General features: G+C 46.0%; 1 protein-coding gene across 1 annotated transcript in view; it reads left to right on the top strand.

The window, feature by feature from the left end:
- Positions 1–19,583, top strand: part of TMPRSS9 (transmembrane serine protease 9) — a 139,054-nt gene that overhangs the window by 13,959 nt on the left and 105,512 nt on the right. The window contains exons 5-8 of the mRNA XM_029610788.1: positions 5,389–5,430; positions 13,360–13,473; positions 14,292–14,463; positions 19,216–19,490. Of these exons, the coding sequence (XP_029466648.1) occupies positions 5,389–5,430; positions 13,360–13,473; positions 14,292–14,463; positions 19,216–19,490 (603 nt within the window). The remainder of the gene's footprint in view (positions 1–5,388; positions 5,431–13,359; positions 13,474–14,291; positions 14,464–19,215; positions 19,491–19,583) is intronic.

The raw sequence follows: 19,583 nt of genomic DNA, 5'->3' as shown, positions 1-19,583 counted from the left end.
TGTGCCGGCACTGTGGGTGCATCCTAGCTTGCCTCACAGGTCTGAAAAACCGGGGTTGCAACTTTCTTTCAAAATCCAATTACATTTCTTGCTTTGTAGTTCAGTTTGTCCGTGTGGTCCAGTGCTATCGTATTGTCGGGCTGATCTTCCCCCCCCCCCCCCCCCATGCTGCCATTTCAGGAATCAATATATGTAAGCCACATTGGGCGCAGGTCTGTTCCCGAGTGAGGGGGAAAATCACTTCTGGGCCCTTATGGATCGTATATTTAGACTTTGACAAATCACTCTCTGCACTGTATTCCAAGAGTAAACTTTACTAAAATGAAACGTCTTCAGTTGTGCCAATCTAGTAAACAGTATATTTACAGTGCCCTGCAAAAGTCTGCACACCCAGGTACATTTTACACATTCTGCTATTTAAAAAATACAAGTCAAAATGCATTAAAATAAGTGTTTCGTGTTTTTTTGGTTTTTTTTTAACTAATCTGCACAGCACACTCTGCACGTTCATTGTGAAGGAACAGTAATAGAAACATCCCAACGGTACTTGTTATGAATAAACAGTCTTGTGTGCATAAGTCTTCTCGCCCCTGGACCCAACACATCTTGGAAGTCTCTTTTGGAGCAATAAGGGCCTGAGTCGTTTAGGACCGTGCCCATCCTTCGTGGCAGAAGAGCTCTTTCCTGTTGGTTGGGGACTGTGTATGTGTGTGTGTGTGTGGGGAGATTGTCAGTTTTCAAGTCTTGGTTACAAATGTGCACTGGATTCAGGTCTGGGCCTCTTGAGGACATTGCCTTTCTTCTGGATGAACCACTCCTCGGCTGTTTTTGCTTTGTGCTTAGGATCATTGCCCTGCTGAAAGGTAAATCCTCTCCCTGATGCCAGGTCTCCTCCAGGGTTTACCTGCAACGTTCCATCTTTCCCTCGATCTTTGCAAGCCGGCTGCAAAGCATCCCCGCAGTACAATATTGCCAGCACTAGCTTTCCTGTAGGGATGGTGTTAGCAGGGTGATATGCTGTGTGTGTGTTACGCCGTGCATAACCGCTTAGCATTGAGACCCAACAGCTCCACTTTGATCTCATCAGAACACATAACCTTCTCCAACATGCATGCAATGTCCTCCAAGTGTTTCTTTGCAAATGCTCTGCGGCACATCATATGGTTTTCTTCAGCAATAGCTTCCTTTCTTGCTGTCCTTCAATACCACGCCACATTTGTGGAGTAATCTTGAAATTGCCGCATCTCAAGAAAGATATAGTTGCAATGGAGAAAGTACAAAAAAGGGTGATCAAAAATGATAAAGGGGATGGAACAACTCCCCTATGAGGAAAGACTAAAGAGGTTAGGCTTGTTCAGCTTGGAGAAGAGACGGCTGAGGGGGGATATGATAGAGGTGTTTAAAATCATGAGAGGTCTAGAACGGGTAGATGTGAATCGGTTATTTACTCTTTCAGATAATAGAAAGACTAGGGGGCATTCCATGAAGTTAGCATTTGGCACATTTATTTATTTATTTATTTAAGAGCTTTTATATACTAATGTTCATGTACTGGTACATATCACGTCGGTTTACAGAAAACCAAAAGTTGGAAATTACATCGAACATTATCGAAACATTATATCAAACAAGAGGGTACAAATAACAGGTCTAACATCATGAGAACTTATAGATAACACTGATAACTTATAGTTAGAGCTGAAGACGACTTATGATTAAAAATTTAAAATTATTATTACAAATAAATAAATAACAACAAAGTTGGAATTACAACCGACTTAATAAACATGGGTGTAGATTGTGGTAAAGTAGAGCTAAACAGGAGAATTAAGGGCTACTGTGTCAGAGTTCTAAGGTGATGGGGTATGACATGAGTGACTCAAACCCTAGGGAGAGACCTTTAAGTGAAGGCTTTTGTAAAAAGCCAAGTTTTTAGCTTCTTTCTGAACGTTCGACTACAGGTTTCTAGACGAAGGTCTGTGGGGAGGGCGTTCCATAGAGTAGGGCTAGCAGTCGAGAAAGCTCGTTTCTTAAGTAGTGACTTGGCTGGAGGTGCATATAAAGTGCCTAAGTAGCTGGTTCTGATAGGTCTTAGTGATGCGTGGGGACGAAGTGATTTAAAACTAATCAGAGAGAGTTCTTTTTTACTCAACGCACAATTAAACTCTGGAATTTGTTGCCAGAGGATGTGGTTAGTGCAGTTAGTGTAGTTGGGTTCAAAAAAGGTTTGGATAAGCTCTTTGAGGAGAAGTCCATTACCTGCTATTAATCAAGTTTACTTAGGGAATAGCCACTGCTATTAATTACATCAGTAGCATGGGATCTTCTTAGTGTTTGGATAATTGCCAGGTTCTTGTGGCCTGGATTGGCCACTGTTGGAAACAGGATGCTGGGCTTGATGGACCCTTGGTGTGACCCAGTATGGCATGTTCTTAGTAATCTTGGGCCTTACAGTGACCCTCCACAGTATTTTCCATAACCCAAGTCTACTTAATTTCAAGGAACAGCCTAATTACTGCAGCGTCTTGGTGGTATCACAGTGTTTCTACTTTACAGCAATGGCTCTGACAGTGCCTCAAAGGATATTCAGAAACACATTGAAATGTTGGTATAACTTTCCCCAGTCCGTGCTTTTGAATAATGTTATTCTGGAGTTCTTTTGGCAGCTCCAAGCTCGGTATGTTTTGACCTCAGCCTCAGATTCACTTCATACAAGACAAACAGCTTGATTCTTCATCCAGGAGTCTCTGAACCAGCTCAGCTGCTGTGACTGGGCACAGGTGGGCTCTATTTAACTTATTATGGGCCTCCTTACGGCAATTTTTTGAACCAGAGCTAATCTGAGTTTGCTATGACCAAGTGTGTGAAGACTTATTGAAGTCAAGGTCTTTTTTTTTTTAATTCTTAATTACTTTTGGAATATTGCCATAATTGTTCTTTCATGATGAACGTGCAAGCTCTGTTGTGCAGAACACTGAAAAAAACTCCTACTTTGATGCATTTTGGTTTGTGGTTGTTTTTTTTGTGGTTTTTTTTTTTTTTTTACAAAGCACTGTTTATGGAGACGAATCTGCTTCCTCTATCTATAATGGTCTGGGTTAACTCTCCGTTAACCCAGACCACTGGAGCTGGCAATTGCCGCTTCTTTGTGGGAGCTAAGGTTTCTTCATGTTGCTTTGGTTTTCTGGCTTAGGACTGATCTCTTTCACATGGTCACTGATCGGTTTGGGCCTCTGTCCCTCCCTGACGCAGCCGGAGTGGCGAAACGCGGTCCATGTCGGGGACCCGAAATCAGCTGCTCTTGATAATGTTTATAATAATAAAAAAAAAAAATGTTAAAAATGGAAATGCTTCGCACTCTCTTCTAATTGGCTGATATTTTTATTTCTTTTTTTGTGGATCTCGATGCGCTTAGCGCTACACCAGTCCTATTTGGACCATGGGTTCTGGGGTGGGGGGTGCATGTCAGTTTTTAAAATATAGCTTGCTGGAGGGAGCTGGGCTTTATTTGACAGGCCCGGGACAGAGACTGAAAGAATCAGGGAGTCGGGGCTGCATAATAATTTTTCACACAGGGCAGCAAAAAAAGGTACAAGAATATATTTTATCAGAGGTCTCAGGCCAAGATTAACGGAAAAGGAAACTGGATGATATCTGCATAAATTCGGAATCCCTCACAGCCAGCAGCTTGCATATAAGGGCCAAGTAGATGTTAAATAGGTTGACACCCCCCCGGGAGACGCCCAAATGTATATCACAGAAGCTAGAACTGCTACTCCGCTCCGGACCTGTTGCTTTCTGTTATGGAGATGTGACTGAAACCACCTCAACACCTGTCCTGCAACACCCAGTTGGCATAGGCGATGTATCAACATCCCATGGTTGACCGTGCCAAATGAGGCAGTGAGATCTAACGATCAAGATAAAACCGTGGCCCTTGTCCAACTCTCTTCTAAAAGTGTCAACAAGGGGCATCAGTAGCAGCTCAGTATTTAAAAAAAAAAAATGTTCTAAAACAAAATGGATAACGATGGAGAAAACCATTATCATCAATGAAATACTCCAACTACTTAAAACGTACAGCTTCTAAAATCTTTGCTATAAAAGGCAAGGAAGAGAGGAGGGGATAGTTCATTAAGTCCAAGTATTTTTAAAAGCAGTTGAATAGCAGCTATCTTTAAGAAAGCAGGCACATATCCCTCAGCTAGCAAGACGTTTACTATACAAGCAGTGGCAGGAGAAATAATTTCCTTAACTGATTTCAGTACAGGTACCTTAGAAACATTCAAAGCGCATGGAGAATTATTCATTGTACTAATTACATCAGACACCTCCCTCGGTGTCATGGGTTCAAATGACTCCCATTCTGTATTAGCAATATCAGATAGTCAATGTTTTGATTTCTGAGATGCGATTAAAAGATGCAGAGGGTTTCAGAGTCAAAATTGCAAAAAAGGCATCGCCATGGATTTGGTTCTTTCCAACACCGGAGGCCGCAGGGGTGGATAAGTTAGCAGTGGTCAAGGACCTAACAATATTAAATAGAGTTTTCGAGTTAATATTACCTGCAATCCGAATGCTAGAAAAATATGACTTTTTCGCATCGTTAATCAACTGTTGGTATTTTGATAATAAAGCTCTAAAAGTGGCCAAACTCTGCTCAGCTGGATGCTTGCGCCATTTTCCTTTCAAGCTTCCTGAGTTGTTGTGGGAATGTCCGAAGCTATGGGTTTAGCCATTTCTGGACTGGAACCGCTGCACATGGACTGGAAAGTCAGCATCATCCTTTCCTTCATGCTTCCTTCAGCGAGTTTATAGTCAGAATCTGCCAAGCACCCCATCCTGTCCTGGATTTACTGCGCTGCTGCTTGCATAAGCTGGGAACCCACTAGATTCTGCTTCTGAAGCCCTGCAGTGTCTTAAAGGAACAAGGCACGGCTGGTGGGAACAGCCTCCCAGCAGAGGAGGTGGCCAAAACAGTGCTGCGATATAAGAAGGCATGCGGCAAGACCCTAAAGAGTGGAGAAGCCAGGGTAAAGCCAGAGGTCAGGTTGGGTTTGCAATGTTGCAATAGGAAGGAAGCACGAGCGTAGACCGGTTAGACCTGGAGGTCTTGAACTGCAGTCATGCTCTCTGTTTCTATATTAGGCATCTCTTCACGCAGTCGTAACTTTACCTACATGTTATTGTCCCTTATTTTCTTTGCTGGATACCCTGCGTTATCCTGCACCTAGCTTATCTTTTTTTGGTTGAAGATCTGCGTATAGCAGGTTCTCCACTACTTTCTCCTGACATCATGTGCTGCATCTTGGGATTATACCACCTCCAGTGATGATTTTTTTTTTTTTTTAAATGTTCTCCTAAACTGGGTTTTTCCTTTTCCTGCAGATGCCAGCGAACTTTCATTCTACACAAAAGGACTGAAATCAGGTGAGAAATCCCACTGCTTTCCTTCAGCTGTGTTTGATGTTTCCCTTTAATTTCAGTAGAAGATTTATGGAAGTGATGAGCAGTGTAATTGGCTGGAGATTGTGTTGTGGACGAGTCCCAGGCCACGATAAGAACCAGGGCTCTCTGGCCTAAATGCAGCAGCATAGATTAGACGTCAAGAATAGTCCAAGTTTGACCTTTATTTGAGAGGAGACGTATATTTGTGCCCACACAAATACAAAATATACGTCTCCTCTCAAATAAAGGTCAAACTTGGACTATTCTTGGCGTCTAATCTACATTGTTGCCTAAACAGCCTTCTTAGATAGCCTGCCCTCTTGCTTTATTGGTCCTAAATGCAGCAGCTCCACCAATCAACCAAAAGAAGACAGAAATCTGGGAGGCCAATATTAAAAAAAATCTGGAAAATGAGCAACTTATCTGGGCTGAAGTTAGCCAAGTAAGTTATCCAGGATATTCAGCGTGATAAATAGCCCACTGAATATGGACGACTAGTTATCTGGCTCTCTTTAGCCTGATCAAGGGCAGTGGAATTGTCTTTTTTTGCGTAGGAGCAAATCAACCAAGCTCCACTCCCAGCTTCCACAACCAATTTCTTCCTTTACGTTTAGTTAAGTCATCTTTTCTTACATATATTATTTGCATAAATCACAGAGTATAATTATTCACTCCCAGACCAATTAATAAAAAGTTTGATGCTAGAAAGCCAGACAGAGTACTAAAAGAAGGAAAAAATGACACAGCATTACTAATAGACCTGTCAGTACTAGATGACTATTTCCCCACTCAACTCATTCAGCTAAAAAATAAAAATGTCAAATTCTGGTGTAATTTCAGAAACAGCAATACAGACTCTCTCCACCTCCAGGCATGTTGTGAAATATAAAATACTGGGGGAAAATAAAACATTTGAATCTTTTTGCAAATCCGATTGCTGCAGTTTCATAGCCGTTTCTTCAGCTGCTTCTGGCAGGCAGCCCAACAAACCAAACTTTTCCACTTTCAAACAACTTTCTTCCCTCTCCAGTCTGTGGCCTCCCAGAGCCTTCTGTAGTGCGTTTCCCAAACCACACGCTCGGCAAACTTTTCCATTTCACTCAGTATGTCCCCCAGAGCTACCCAGCAGCTCCAGCTGCCTTCTGCAGAGTGCTCCCGAGGTCAGCGCCCGCTCTCCCAGTGCACGCCCAGGCCACTCTCCTGGGAGCACGATCAAGTATTTAAATGAGGGCCTGCGGTAAATAGAGGTCCCTACCATCCCTAGCGCCTCCTTTGTGACAGGAGCGGCGGCTGTCAGCGGGTTTGACAGCCAACGCTCAATTTTTCCTGCGTCGGTTCTCGAGCCCGCTGACAGCCACGGGCGCGGAAAACGGATGCCTGCAAAATTGAGCGTCCTCCTTCCGACCCGTGGGCTGCGGGCACACTTAAATTTTTTTTTTTTTTTAAATTTAAAATTTGTTTTTATTTTTGGGGCCTCCAACTTAATATCGCCATGATATTAAGTCGGAGGGTGTACAGAAAAGCAGTTTTTTCTGCTTTTCTGTGCACTTTCCCGGTGCCGGCAGAAATTAAAATGTGTGGCTTGGCTGCACATTTTTCTTTCTGTATCACGCGGGAATAACTAATAGGCCCATCAACATGCATTTGCATGTTGCGGGCGCTACTAGTTTCGGGGGGGTTGGCCGCGCATTTTCGACACGCTATTACCCCTTACTGTATAAGGGGTAAAAATAGCACGTTGAAAACGCAAGGCCAAACGCAGGTTAACAGTGCAGTCCACCAGAGCGCACTGTACTGTATCGGCCTGTGTGTGATTAATACACTTTTATAGCTCGGGCTATGCATGCTACATGTACGTTTTGTACTTGTATAGTACATGTTAAAGGGGTTGCACACATACAAAGATTTCTAGGTCACAGAATGGCATTATCCTTCGCCGGCCCCAAAGGTTAGTAACACTGAAGCTGTGGGTTCAAGGCACACCAAGTCAGTAATGGCCTGGATTCCAGCCTTGCCAACAAGAGAAGTTGTGAATCAGACACCCAACAAGAGTGGGTGTGAACTGGCGAGACATCCAACAAAAGAGGAAGTAGAGGGGGATATGTCTTTCTTCACGGAGAGGGTAGTGCATGCCTGGAATGCCCTTCCGGAGGAGGTGGTGAAAACCAAAACAGTGAATGAATTCAAAAGGGATAAATATTATGGATCCCTAAAGGCTGGAAATGAAGAAAAGAGTGGATAGAGTAACTTGATGGTGTGGTGGTTACTACCCTTAACCAATTAGTCTTGATACTGTTGATGCAACTCCATCATTACTCTCTGTTTCAACGGCAGGGAGGAGAAGGGGAATTGGATTCATTCAGCCACCAACGAGGGTCCCAACTTTTACGGGAGTAATTGGCTGATGCAGCAGTTATTACCCTTAACCAATAAGACTGATACCTTTGATGCAACTCAAACATTGCTCTCTGCTTCAACGGTAGGGCCTAACATCCCTTCTAACCATCCCTTCAGTCAGGACAGCCAGACTGACTCAAGTCAGAGAGCGAGCCCTATCCTTAGCTGGACCAAGTTTGTGGAACACAATGCCTCTGGAAACTAGATTACAGAGAGATTTAAAACTCTTCAAAAAAAAAAAAAGTCTAAAAACCTGGCTTTTCAAAAAAGCTTTTTACAGTGAAAATGGAGAATAAGAAATATGAACTAACAGGCAACGGAACATCAACACACCTAGATGCATATTTGCATATTTTATTATTTTCTCTCATACTTTACTTTTAAAGCTAAATAGAGACAGTATAAAGTACTATACTTATATGGTTACCCTATTAATCATATATATGGACAAGACCCATGTCACCTTTCATATAGATTGTATTATTGAAACATGTAACCGAAACTATATTGGCACTTTGTAAGATAGCATGACCCAAGCTGAACAATAAATATATGTGCCTCTCTGTAAACCGTTGTGATGGTGCATACCAAATGTTGGTATAGAAAAGATGTTAAAGAAATAAATAAAGGGAATTGGATTAAACAGCAATCAACGAGGGCCCTGACTTTTACAGTGTAGGTAACTGATAAGCACGGGGGTAATGGGGAATTGGATTCAAACAGCAAACAAAGAGGACACTGACTTTTGTGGTCTGGGAAAATGTGGGGTAACCTACACGGCACAGCAGATGCTACCATAAGCTTACTGGGCAGACTGGATGGATCATTTGGTCCTTTTCTGCCGTCATTTCTATGTTTCTGTTATTCCCCTCAGGTTCAGCTGTTTAGGTGTTCATTGCCTTCTGCTTCTTAAAAGAGAGCTAAAACACAACCAGAGTACATAAGCTTATGATACAATTAAAAATAATGGAAGATTGTGCTGAATTATTCTTCTAAGTTCTCCCATAGAGAGCCAGCCTAATGGGTCAGGAGAGTCCATGTTGAGTCCACGAGTTCAATTCCCGGCTCAGTTTTTACACTTCCCAGGTTGACCGGACCTGGAGATGCTGCAGAGATAGCGTTCACAGCCCCTTGTCGGGAGGGAGGCAGTGCTAGCCATTGTGCAAGAGTCACATCTAGTGGCTGGATTTAACATCCATGATTGCAGGATTCTGGCAGCAGCCATGGTGCACGGGCCCTGGATCAAGGACTGCCACTCACTGCAGGGACCCGGCTGGGTGAGATGTGAGAGGATATAAAACAGGTTCCTGAACATACCCAGATCAGTCCAGACCAGTGGGGTTTATACATCCCTACCAGCAGATGGAGGCAGAGAAGAAAAAACTTTGAGGCACTGCTACATAACTGAGAGTGTAGCAGTAGACAAAGTGGAGATCGGTGTATAAGAAAGGCCTTTATTGAAAATAGCCCGACTCTGGCCGAGTTTCGCTCTTTTTAAGAGCTGCCTCAGGGGCAATGCAGGGCTGATGCCACAAAGTTATTCTCCCGCTCTGTCTGTAGCGTTTGTGCTCAAATTGTTCCTTCTTAGTTAAGCGACAGCTCGTGTGGTCCGGACTATATCAATACATTATCCAGCATGGGAGATCATTAACACATTATTTTGTTTGTATCTCCGGAGTTTTGATGCGTTTACATGCCGTCTGACTGCGGTGTGAGTTCAGAGGTGCAGTCATAACTAAGAAGGAACAATTGGAGCACAAACGCTACAGACAGAGCGGGAGTATAACTCTCAGTTATATAGCAGTGCCTCAAAGTTTTTTCTTCTCTGCCTCCATCTACTGGTAGCTACGGATGAACCAGAATTCCTTCTTGTTGCAAGGCTGCCACCACTGCCGCCATCACTTTTGTGAAGGTCTGGGGTGCCGTGGCCAACCCAAAAGGAAGAGCCCGAAACTGGAAGTGCTGGCCCAACACCTTGAACTGCAGAAACGTCTACTGGTCCTTTCAAATGGGAATATGCAGATAAGCTTCGGTTAGATCCAACGATGCCAGGAATTCTCCTTTGCAGACCGATGCAATTACTGTCAACCGCAATTACTGTCCGCAATGTCTCCATCTGGAAACATGGCACCTGAAAGCTTAAGTTTACCTTCTGCAAACCCAAGATGGGGCGGAAGATGCCCTCTTTCTTTGGTACCACAAACTAGATTGGCTTATCTGGGCAAAGACGGAGGAGTGTAGTTGTTCCGTACAGCGAGTTATGACCACGCTCTGCTCTCTGGGTTGGGTCATCAGTGTGGCAAAGAGTCACCCATCTCAGTCATTGGAGTATGTAGGAGCCCACTTTGACACCCAGATGGGCCGAGTGTACCTGAAAGCGAACAGAGTGTCGAGACTGCAGGCGCAAGTGACACGGTTCTTAAGTCTTCCAGTGACCAGAGTCTGAGATTACTTGCAGGCAGCTGGGATTCATGGCTTCGACATTGGATCTGGTCCCATGGGCCTTTGCTCACATGTGGCTGCTACAGAAGGCGCTGCTATCCAGATGGAGTTTGGTGTCAGAGCAGTTTTATTTGCCACTGCCCCTTCTAGCGGAATCTAGGTCCAGCCTTTCGTGGTGGCTGGAAAAGGAGGTGGACCTGAAGACTCCGGATTGGGTGGTAGTGACCATGGATGCCAACTTCAAGGGCTGGGGAGCAATGTGCCTAGGTTGATCTGCCCAACGGCTTTGGTCAGTGGTGGAAGCATCCTGGTCCATCAATCATCTGGAGACGAGGGCGGTGCGCAGAACCCTAGAAGAGTTTTTGCCTCTGGTTTGGGGTCGCATGGTTCGAGTGTTTTCAGACATTGCAACAACAGCGGCGTATATCAACCACCAAGGAGGAACAAAGAGTCATGCAATGGCTTGGGAAGCTCAGTTGTTGTTTATGTGGGTGGAGTGGCATCCTTCCATGTAGCAGGCATAGACAACGTGCAGAATGAAATCCTCAGTAGTTAGCAGCTCAATCCTGGGAAATGGGAACTGTCCCCGGAAGCCTGGAATCATATTTGTTCCAGATGGGGGGGGGTTCCACAGCTGGATCTCATGGCAACGCGAGTCAATGCAAAGACGACAAGATTTTTCAGTCGCAGAAGGGAAGCCGGCTCGGTAGGGCTAGATACTTTAGTGGCCGATGGGGATTCTTCTAAATGTGTTTCCACTGTGGTCACTCACAGGTCAAGTGTTACGGCGCATAGAATCACATCCAGGCATGGTAGTGCTGGTGGCGCCCGAATGGCCGTGGTATCCATGGTTCGTGGATCTGGTGTATCTAGTGGTAGACTGTCCTCTTCGGCTGGCTCATCTGCCAGGGCTATTGGGGTAGGGGCCCATATTTTTGGATCGGGTGGATCACTTTTGTCTCACGGCTTGGCTTTTGAGAGGTGGCGCATGCGAATGAAGGGATATTCAGAACCAATAACTACTACCCTTCTGCAGACAAGAAGGCCTGCTACTTCTATGGGGAACATCACTTACCTGTCCAGTCTCTGTCTCTCCCACACACACACACACACCAGTCACCTCCCTGATCAGTCTCTGTCTCTCCCACACACACACACCAGTCACCTCTCTGATCAGTCTCTGTCTCTCCCACACTCACACACCAGTCACCTCTCTGACCAGTCTCTGTCTCTCTCACACAGACATCAGTCACCTCGATGACCAGTCTCTCTCTCTCACCTTGCTGACCAGTTTCTGTCTCCCTCACACACACACACACACCAGTCATCTTCCTGACCAGTCTGTCTCTCACAGAAACACATCACCTCTGACCAGTCTCTCTCTCAATCACACACAAATGCTCTTGCTCCCATTCTACCACACACACACACAAAGCTGCCACTCACACACCCATTCTACCACACACACACACACACACACACACACACAAGCTCGCACTCACGCACTCAGGCACCCATTGTACCACACACACACAAGCTCTTACTCATGCACCCAAGCACTCATTCTACCACAGGCACACAAAGCTGCTACTCATGCACCCATTCTACCACAGGCACACAAAGTTGCCACTCATACACACACAAGCTCTGATTGGAGCCTCTTCTAATTGGCCCAATAACCTTGGCCTCCGCTTATCAGCTGCCGCTGGCCTGGCCTCTGGCAGTGCGCAACATCTCTCTAGCCGCCGTCGGCCTGGCCTCCGGCGGCAGCGCACAGGGTTTCTCCAACTCTTCAGCCGCCGCCAGCCTGGCCTCCAGTGGTGGCGTGTACCATCTCTCCGCTCTTCAGCCCTGCCCCTGGGGAGAAGGGAAGCACAAGTGGGACACCAGGAGCCGTGACACACCTGCCAGTGCTTGGCAACACACTGGTGTGTCGCGACACACCGGTTGAGAATCGCTGGTCTAGGGATTCAGCGGAGGGTGAATGATCTCCATCTTTTGGATGTGTGTCGCACTCTGTTCCGTCATTTGAAGATCACTACTTCGGCTCTTGGACCACCTGTTCATGTTGTACGGTGGAGCGAATAAAGTAGGGAAAGCTTCCAAAGCTACTTTGGCTCGTTGGGTGAAGGAGGCTTTTTGTTCGGCCTATATTTGTAAGGGTTAACCCAATCCGACGGGTCTGAAAGCACACTCGACTAGAGCACAGGCAGCCTCTTGGGCGGAGTGTCAGTTTGTGTCATCTCCCCAAGAGATCTATAGGGTCGCAGTGTGGTCCTTGCTTCTTACTTTAGGCAAACACTACCGATTAGATGTACGGATGCAAGAGGATACTATTTTCGGTGAAAGTGTGTTGAGAGCGTACCAAAGCAACCCAGTGCAGGGTGGCTTTGGTACATCCCACTGGTCTGGACTGATCTGGGTATGTTCAGGAAAGGAAAATTGGTTCTTACCTGCTAATTTTCATTCCTGTAATATCACAGATAAGTCCAGAGACCCTCCCGTTTCATGCCGAAAGACTGATTTTCCTGGTACTTTTTTCGATATATCAGAGTTTTATTACCAGTTAATCTGTTCAGTTTCTTTTGTTGGATCAACCAGTTGTCTGTTTTTGGATACTGGAGATATGTTGGTCTCCAAGTCAAGGGTATCCAACCCCGGAGTTTTTCAGTTCGCCCTGGTATGGGGAAGGATGTTTAATCTTTGCTTGGATACCGGTCAATGCTGAGGGCCTGCAGGTGGCACTCTCGGTTATGTAGCAGTGCCTCAAGGTTTTGTTCTCTGCCTCCATCTGCTGGTAGGGAGGCAAAAACCCATTGGTCTGGACTGATCTGTGGTATTAGAGGAACGAACATTAGCAGGTAAGAACCAATTTTCCTATAGTTGTGAGCAGAGGCTTATAATACCAGAGTTCAAAAGAGACGGGCTAATTCCAATTGAACTGGAAGCTAAGGAGCCTGGATGAAATCCCTGGGTAAAAAATAAATAAATAAATAGAAAGCATCCCAAGTGCGCGCACACATTAGTGACTGGAAGCGGCCCTCGTTCACGCGAGCATTCTTGTCTGCACAGGAAGCTGTCCCGGAAAGAGCTTTGCATGTCACAGCGGTCAGTGTGTAAGCAAGGAGAACCCCGAGTGTGACAGAGCCACAGACTGCCTGGACGGGTCGGATGAAGCAGACTGCGGTAAGCGAAATCCGAGGAGACACCCCCCCCCCCCCCACCCTGCTTGTGCATCTCGCAGAATGCACACACTCCCTCCTCCGCCATGTTCTGCTAGGGAGCTGGTGATTCGGCTGGAGAATCGCGTGGTGCAGCAGCCAGACGTGAAATCCGACCAGGGACAAAATGGGACCAACACCAAAACCTGAGTCCTGCCCCCGATAGTTATTCACTTATTAATTTAAATAATTTATATTCCAGCAATCTCAGCGGATTGCGACATACGTACATATTGTAACTTCACTTTACTATTTATTTAAAATATTTATAACCCACAGCCTTCAAAGTTCAGGGCGAGGAACAGGTATAACATTCATAATACAATAATAAATATAAAATACACAACATTATAAAACCCTATTTGAATCCAAAGGTAAAAACATCAGAAAACGAGGAGGGGAGCACATAATAGAAATTGCTGGGAAACACAAAAAAAAACAACATAAGGGAAAATATTGCAAATAAATATATTATTTTTCCCCTTTCCCTTTAATCATTCTGTGTGCTTTTTTGACAATACGTGTCAAATTGTCATGCCAATAAAGGTGTCTGAATCTAGATTTAACTCTTAAATGTCATAAGTGCCAAAGACTCCAGCAAAGTGCAGAGAGCACGGGGCAGGAAATGGCGGAGGAGGCTCCAGCACAACTTAGAAGTTGCGAATGCCATAGAACCTGAAGAAAACATTATGTAGCGTGGAATTTTCAGAAGAGACGGTTCTCCGGCACTGTAAGCTCGATCGTTTTCACTGGACGCTTGCTTGTTCTCTCTTTCTCTTTCAGACTGTGGTGACAGGCCTGCAATGCAGCGAGGAAACCGCATTGTAGGCGGCTCGGATGCCTCCAGAGGGGAGTTCCCCTGGCAAGTCAGCCTGAGGGAGAACGACGAGCACTTCTGTGGGGCAGCCATCCTCAGTGAGCGGTGGCTGGTGTCCGCAGCACACTGTTTCAACGAGTAAGCACCTTCCTAGGGGAGGGCCAGCCGTTCACAAGCCTCCATTCCCTTCTGTGCGTATTGGGCCTACAGGAAGGCGTGAAGTAAACCAGTCTGAAAACACACACACAGTACTGTGAGGAACTGCGGACAGTGTGTCCCCAGGTTACCGGAAGCTCTGACCAGAGGTTATCCCATTCTGTATTAAAAGGGAGCTCGCTCTCTCCCAGTTCGAGCCAGCAGAAGACCATGCAGCCAGGCTAACTCAGGTGGGTCCTGAGCCATGGTGCTGGCCCCTATAAATCTTCAGGGAATCAGAAGCCACCTGCAAATGGTCCCTGGCACCTGCAACACACTACAGATTTTGGCATTAGTTGGTGACGGGTTTTGGTAATATTTGTGTGTTGACAGGAGTTTCCATGGTGTGACCGTAAGTTGCCACCTCTGCACCAGGTTGGGGCGGGTTCCCAGCTGTTGCTGTTGCTGCTGGGAGCAGACAATCTGCAGTGCAGGAGCAGAACAGTAATGTCAACAAGGGGAGTATTCCCCTCTCTCCTCCCACCTTCCTAACCCAGGAGCATTCCTCCCCCCCCCCCTCTCTCTCTCTCCCCCACCTCCCAGTCCCCATCCCCATCACTCTACTGGAAGCATCCATTGGCAAATCTTGTAAGCTCCAGTATGGACCCCAAGTATATAGCGGCTCTAAAGAATGGGAATGGTAGTTTGTCCAATAGTAAACAGGAGATTCTTAAAGTTTTAGAAAGGTTTTATACAGATTTATACTCTTTACAGGGTAGCAATTTAGCTCAGGCCCAGAGGTCTTTGAGAAAACTCTGTCTACCTAACTTTTCTCTGGAACAACCGGAATGATTGAATGCCCTCTTGTCTAGAGGAGATATTATCGCAGAGATTCAAAAAGTAAAACTGTGCAAGACCCCTGGACCGGATGGGTACGGTGCCAAGTTCTAACATTTTAGTGGACAGAGTAGTAAATCCCATGCTTTTATACTATGAGACTCTTGTCCAAGGAGGGAGAATCCCTTTGGCGTCTAATTTAGCTTTAATAACTGTGATCTCCAAGACAGGGAAATATCTGACATTTCCTGAATCCTATCATGCAATATTGGTGTTAAATGTGGACAATAAGTTGCTAGCAAAAGCAGTAGAGGACAGACTGGCTTTGTTTCCTCCTGGACCTAATCTCAGAAAGCCAAGTGGCTACTGTGCAGGGTAGATATTCTACCTCAAATATGCGGCTTGTTTTGGCTGCTATGGAAAAGGTTATTAGGCTTTTAACGTCTCTTCTTTCATTAGTTTCGACATAGAAAAAGCTTGCAACCATGAGGAATGGGAATATATGTTGGGTTGGGTTTTTTTTTTTTTAAATCCTAGATAGAATGGGCTTGAAAGGGAATTTCTTAAAAACCATTCCATTGTCATATGCAGAGACTTAAAGTAGTGGTGTCAGCAAATGGGCGGGGGCACGTGACACAGGTGCCCCCTTACTCCACTGCTGGTTCTGCTCTCTCTGCAGCCTTTGATTAGATTTATACAAGTGATTGAGGGGGTTGAGCACCTTCCCCTGGGCCTTCACTGAGGATCTTCTGGGTTTTATTTTGAATCCTCAAAATGTCACTGGCATGCTTGAGGGGGACATCTTTGAGCAATTTTACAGTTTTCAGGATTTAAGCAAAATATTATGGAATCTGATGTTTCGGCCTTCCCTAGACTTGATACAGACTTGGTGGCAGGAGATGGTCCTTTTCAATGGGCCTCCAGTTCTTTTAAGTATCTGGTAATTCAAATCCCTGAGGACCCGAGGCCACTTCCTAAAGTTAATATTTCTTCCTTTATTGGAATAGTCGAAGCTTACATTTCAGCAGTGGGAGAAACCCGCCCCTTTCCTCGTTAGGCTGAATAAATGACGGTAGTATTTCCCCCGATAGTTTTATGTTCTTCAAGTCCCTTCCACTCTAACTGTTAAATAGAGATATTAAAGAACTGGATGATCTGCATGAAAAGTTTTGTGGAAGGGGGGGGGGGTGGCTAAACCTAGAAGCAGCACAGAAAGGGGAAAGGGATGGTGTCCCTCTTCCGATCCTAAACTTATGCATGGAAGCCCTGCTTGCTGTAGGGGTTTGGCGGAACTGGCTGTTCTCTGCTTCCAGCTGTGTTCATCTGTGTATGGAATCTGCATTGTCTGCCCCGTTTTTCTTTGTCGTGTGCTGCTTATTAGCAGGAGTATTAATTGGAGGGGAATATCGAAGCCAGTGTTTTGATAGCTCCCATGAGGTGGTTATAGAAGAGTTTGTGAAGATTTTTTTTGGGGGGGGGGGGGAATTCAGAGATCTTCCCCCCTTCCTGCCTATTCAGGGCCTCAAGGAGTTCCCCGCGGGGAGACGAGGCAAAACAATTTTTTGTGGTTGGGTTAAATTGGGAATCGCTCTGCAGCACGCATTGGGAAATGACGGTGTGATTTAAACTCTTCGGCGGTTAAAAGAGCAGCACTCGCATTTTACCAGGCTACAGCTAAGACACGATTTCTGTGTTGGGTTTTTTTATTGAAGTGGACTCATTTTCACCTCACTTCCTCCTCTAAGGTGGAAAACTGTTTTCTACCGAAGGAGACGGGGACCGTGCCGGTTTTGAAACTACCCAAGGGTTTGCAAAAAGAAAATAAAAACAAACCCCTTCCAATTTGTGTATTGAGCTACATATTTCTTCAAGTAGGGAGTTGTTTATTTATTTGTGTGGGCATTTTATGTAACGTCGTTCCTAAGGAAGATCCCAGCGGTTATCACTGGACGCCTTATTGGGCCATTTTCAAAGACTGAGGCCTCACAGGGAATGAATATTTATAAAGGGAAATGTTTTTCAGATGCTCCTCACGGCATCCATTTCTCCCGTCGCAGCACACAGAGCACATTTAACAGACACGGATCTTATGTAGAAGAAGGGAGGGCAGCCACAGGTTCCTTAGTACTCGTATTTTGGAGCTGCCCCCTCGGACTGGGTTCTCTTGGAGCTAAGTGGCTGGTTTTCTTGGTGATGTTCTGGATCAAACCGTCCCCGTGCAATGCTAAATATTTCATTTTGATGACTCTTCCTCGTATTTGCAGTTCAGAGACAAAGGGGGATAAGGAATTTGTGAGGAAAGCCTCTTTCTTTTAGGTAAGAAATCGGTTGTATCCGCCTGGAAGGGTTCAAGTGGACCTTTTGCCTGGCGTTGGCGAAATCGCTTTCGTTCTTTGATGCAGATGGAGCACTTCGCTGGCCGTTTTGCTTCTGCGTGTAGTTCATTTCTGAATATTTGGCCCAAGTACGTTCGAGGCTGTCCTCCCAGTTGATGATCATGTTATGGAGAGGTCAGGATAACCGTAGGATCGGTGTTACATTAGGTTTTTCTGTTAGAAGGGGTGAAATAATCTTGGAAGGCAGGGGTAAAGGTAAGATAGGTACAGTACATATAAGCCCAGTTTTTCAAAGCCCGGCGTAAGCAGAAACCAGGGGGGGATACGCGAGTGGCTGGGTTGTGCACGCACCGAGCGCATTTTTAAAAAACAGCCCGGCCACGGTGCGTATCTCCCGAAACACGCCAAAGTGCCGGGCTCCTTGAAAGGGGCGGGGGCCAGGGTCTGGGCGAGGCAGGAGCCGACCGGGGACAGTGGTCGTTAGGCCCTGTCCCGGGGAAGCGCGGGCCGGCAGCCGGCACTGCCGCGCGCAATTTCCTTCTGCTCAAAGGAGCAGGTAAGTTTTTTTTAAAATAAAAAAAAAAATTGAGTAGTCAGGTGGGGTTTAGGGGTCAGGGTGGAGAGGAGAGGAGAGGAGAAAAGGGAGGAAGAGTAGTTAGGGAGTTAGGGAAGTTCCTTCCAGTCTGTTCCTTAATTGGAGCGGACTGGGATGGAACTGGGCAAAGGCCCAATGGTGTTCCCGCGTGTACTTTAAAAAAATTCCCTCCCTCCCTGAGCGTGCGAGTCGCGACCTGCTCGCACATACTCGTGCCGATATTAAAATCAGGCACGCGTATGCGCGTGGGTATCGTATTTATTTTTTAGCTTGCGCACGGCGATGCGCACGTGTTAGAAAATCGACAGTCCATGTGCGCGCACCAGGAACTCAGCGCACACATGGACGCGCGTATGTTTTAAAATCTACCCCTTAATGTGCTTCTTTTTGGCTGCAGGGAAGCCTAAGTAACAAATTCTCCCCTTGGCAGTTTGTCCTTTTTTAGTTGGGGTTGGTTGTAGGGTTTCACTTCGGTGTTGGTGGGGGGGGAGGGCGGAAGAAAAGAGAAAGGAAAAGCCGTTGCTTTTATTGGTTTCTGTTGGGAAGAACAAGACGTGTACTGTTCAGATGGTTTGTATGTTTCATTATTGTTCAATACAAAAGTTTAAAACTAAGAGGATAGTTCTTTTGAATGGAGTAGGAAGAAGTGACTCAAGGTGAAGGGGAGGTAGTTCTGGGCCTGGACTACGATTAAAGCTCCCTTCTTAAAGAATTAAATGTACCTTCTACCAACCTTATTAGTAAATTAAAAGCCAGTGGAGGCCTTAAAAAAGCTATTTAGAGGGCTGTTCACTGCCTTGCAGACGTGCCCCGGATTTGATTCTAGACCTGGCTCCTGATCCTCAGAGTGGATGAGACCATGGAGGCAGTGTCCACGGACCCCCTGGGGGAGGGAGGGAGGGTGACCTTGGTCGTCACCTGCAGGGACAACCTAGGGATTAGCCTAGTGTTCCTGTAATGCCTCTGATCTTCGCTATGCTCTTCCAGTTTTCTAGATCCTGCTGTGTGGGTGGCATACATGGGCACCGTCACCCTCAGTGGCACCGACAGCAGCACGGTGAGAACTAACGTCAAGGAGATAATAAAGCATCCGTCATATAATGTGGACACAGCAGACTATGACGTGGCCCTGCTGCAGCTGGAAAGCCCCCTCACGTTTAACAAGTACCTTCGGCCTATCTGCCTTCCCTCGGCCTCACACACTTTCCCCGTGGGCAAGAAGTGTATCATCTCAGGATGGGGCTACCTCAAGGAGGACAACTGTAAGCAGAGCCTTTGATGTAGGGAACCGTACTGGGGGGGGGCTAAGGAGCTTGCGCCTGTGCTGGCGAGTGAGGGCCGCAGCTTCGTGGGCT

This window comes from Rhinatrema bivittatum, chromosome 8 (genome assembly GCF_901001135.1).
Source record: "Rhinatrema bivittatum chromosome 8, aRhiBiv1.1, whole genome shotgun sequence".
Lineage (NCBI taxonomy): Eukaryota > Metazoa > Chordata > Amphibia > Gymnophiona > Rhinatrematidae > Rhinatrema > Rhinatrema bivittatum.
The sequence above is the reverse complement of the archived record's forward strand: the minus strand, read 5'-3'. Positions and strand labels throughout refer to the sequence as shown.